General features: G+C 68.6%; 1 protein-coding gene across 1 annotated transcript; it reads left to right on the forward strand.

Moving 5' to 3' along the window:
- Positions 1-46: 46 nt before the first annotated feature.
- Positions 47-966, forward strand: CHLNCDRAFT_142625 (hypothetical protein; the record flags this gene model as incomplete). The annotated part of the gene is made up of 3 exons (XM_005842547.1): positions 47-193; positions 461-590; positions 815-966. 3 exons carry the CDS (start codon positions 47-49, stop codon positions 964-966), a joined length of 429 nt encoding a protein of 142 aa, XP_005842604.1.
- Positions 967-1,412: the final 446 nt, after the last annotated feature.

Below are 1,412 nucleotides of genomic sequence, written 5' to 3' on the forward strand. Positions count from 1 at the left end.
CGATTGCTTCCTTGGCTTCGCCTATCATCGCCTCATATACCGCCTCATGTACCTCCTGCCCCCTGCTGCAGAGGCGCTGTCGCACGCGCAAGTGTACGTCAGCCCGCTGCTGGTGGGCGGCTGGTGCGGGCTGGTCACCACAGCCCTCAACTGCCTGCCCGTGGGCAACCTGGATGGCGGCCGCACGATGCTGGTGAGGCAGCCGCCGGGAAGCTGCCGCGGCTGGCTGCTGCCGACCGGTGCGGTTTACCGGTCGCCGGCGGGCCGCGGGGGCTGGGCGGCTGGGGGCGGCTGCACAGCGCGACCTGCCGCAGTGCTGGTGCCGCTCCGCCGTCGCGACTGCCGCGGCCGGCCCCGCTGCACGCCCACGTGCCTTGCCCGCCACCCCGCCGCTGCGTCCCTCTGCTCCTAGGCTTCCTATCCTTCCTCTCCGTTGCGTGCCTGCTTTCTTCCTCTGCAGTCTGCCTTCGGCCGCAATGCCCTGGCGGTCAGCAGCCTGCTGTGCTACGTGGGGCTGGGCCTGGGACTGCTGGGATCCTCGCTGGCGCTGCCCTTCGGCCTCTACGTGCTCATCTGCCAGCGCACGGCAGGTGGGTGCGGTGTACTGCTGCCGGCTGGGGTTCGGAGTACTGCTCGGTGTACTGCCCGCGCGTACGCACAGCGGCAGCCCGGCTGGGCAGTTCCGGGGCAGGGGCTTGGGGTGCATGCGTCCAGCCTGGAAGCGGGGTGTGCGCCGCTGTCCCGTTGGCTGGCCCCGGCGCTGCTGCTGACGGCTGTACCGCCCCTCGCCGTGCCTTGTGATACCGCCCTGCAGAGCAGTACATCCAGGACGAGGTGAGCGGCGTGAGCGAGCGGCGGCGCGGCGTGGCCGCAGCCCTCATCATCTTTGCCATCCTCACGCTGGTGCCCATGGGGGCAGACCTTGCTGACGTGGCGGCCGTGGGCACGCCCTCCAGCTTCCTCTAGCTAGCTAGCTAGTAGCTGGTATGGCTGCTGTTGGATGGGCTCAGCCGGGCCGGTGGCGGGACCGGCAAAACCGCCCGTGGGCGTGGCAGCTGCCACATGGCGACCACCGGCGCGCCCCCCAGCCTTCCTAACTTGGCGGCGATGACCTCGCTCTCTGCCACACCACTCCCTCTGCACTCCTCTTTCTCCACTCCACAACCCTCCTTGCTGCCAACCCACCACCTCGTTCTCTACCCTCCTTCCCGTGCTCCCGACTCCTCTCCCTTGCTCCGCTTGCGTCTCCCCCTTTCAGAGCTGTCTTCTTTTGCGCTTCCGAGCGGCACCGAGTGTTTGTTTTGTGCTGCCTGTTCTGGGGTTGGCCCCTGCGAGCGAGAGCCCGCGGAACGAGGCGTGCCCACCCTTCTTGCCGTCTTGCGCAATCGCCGATGGCCAATGATTGATGCCCC

This window comes from Chlorella variabilis (assembly GCF_000147415.1).
Source record: "Chlorella variabilis unplaced genomic scaffold CHLNCscaffold_442, whole genome shotgun sequence".
Taxonomy (NCBI): domain Eukaryota; kingdom Viridiplantae; phylum Chlorophyta; class Trebouxiophyceae; order Chlorellales; family Chlorellaceae; genus Chlorella; species Chlorella variabilis.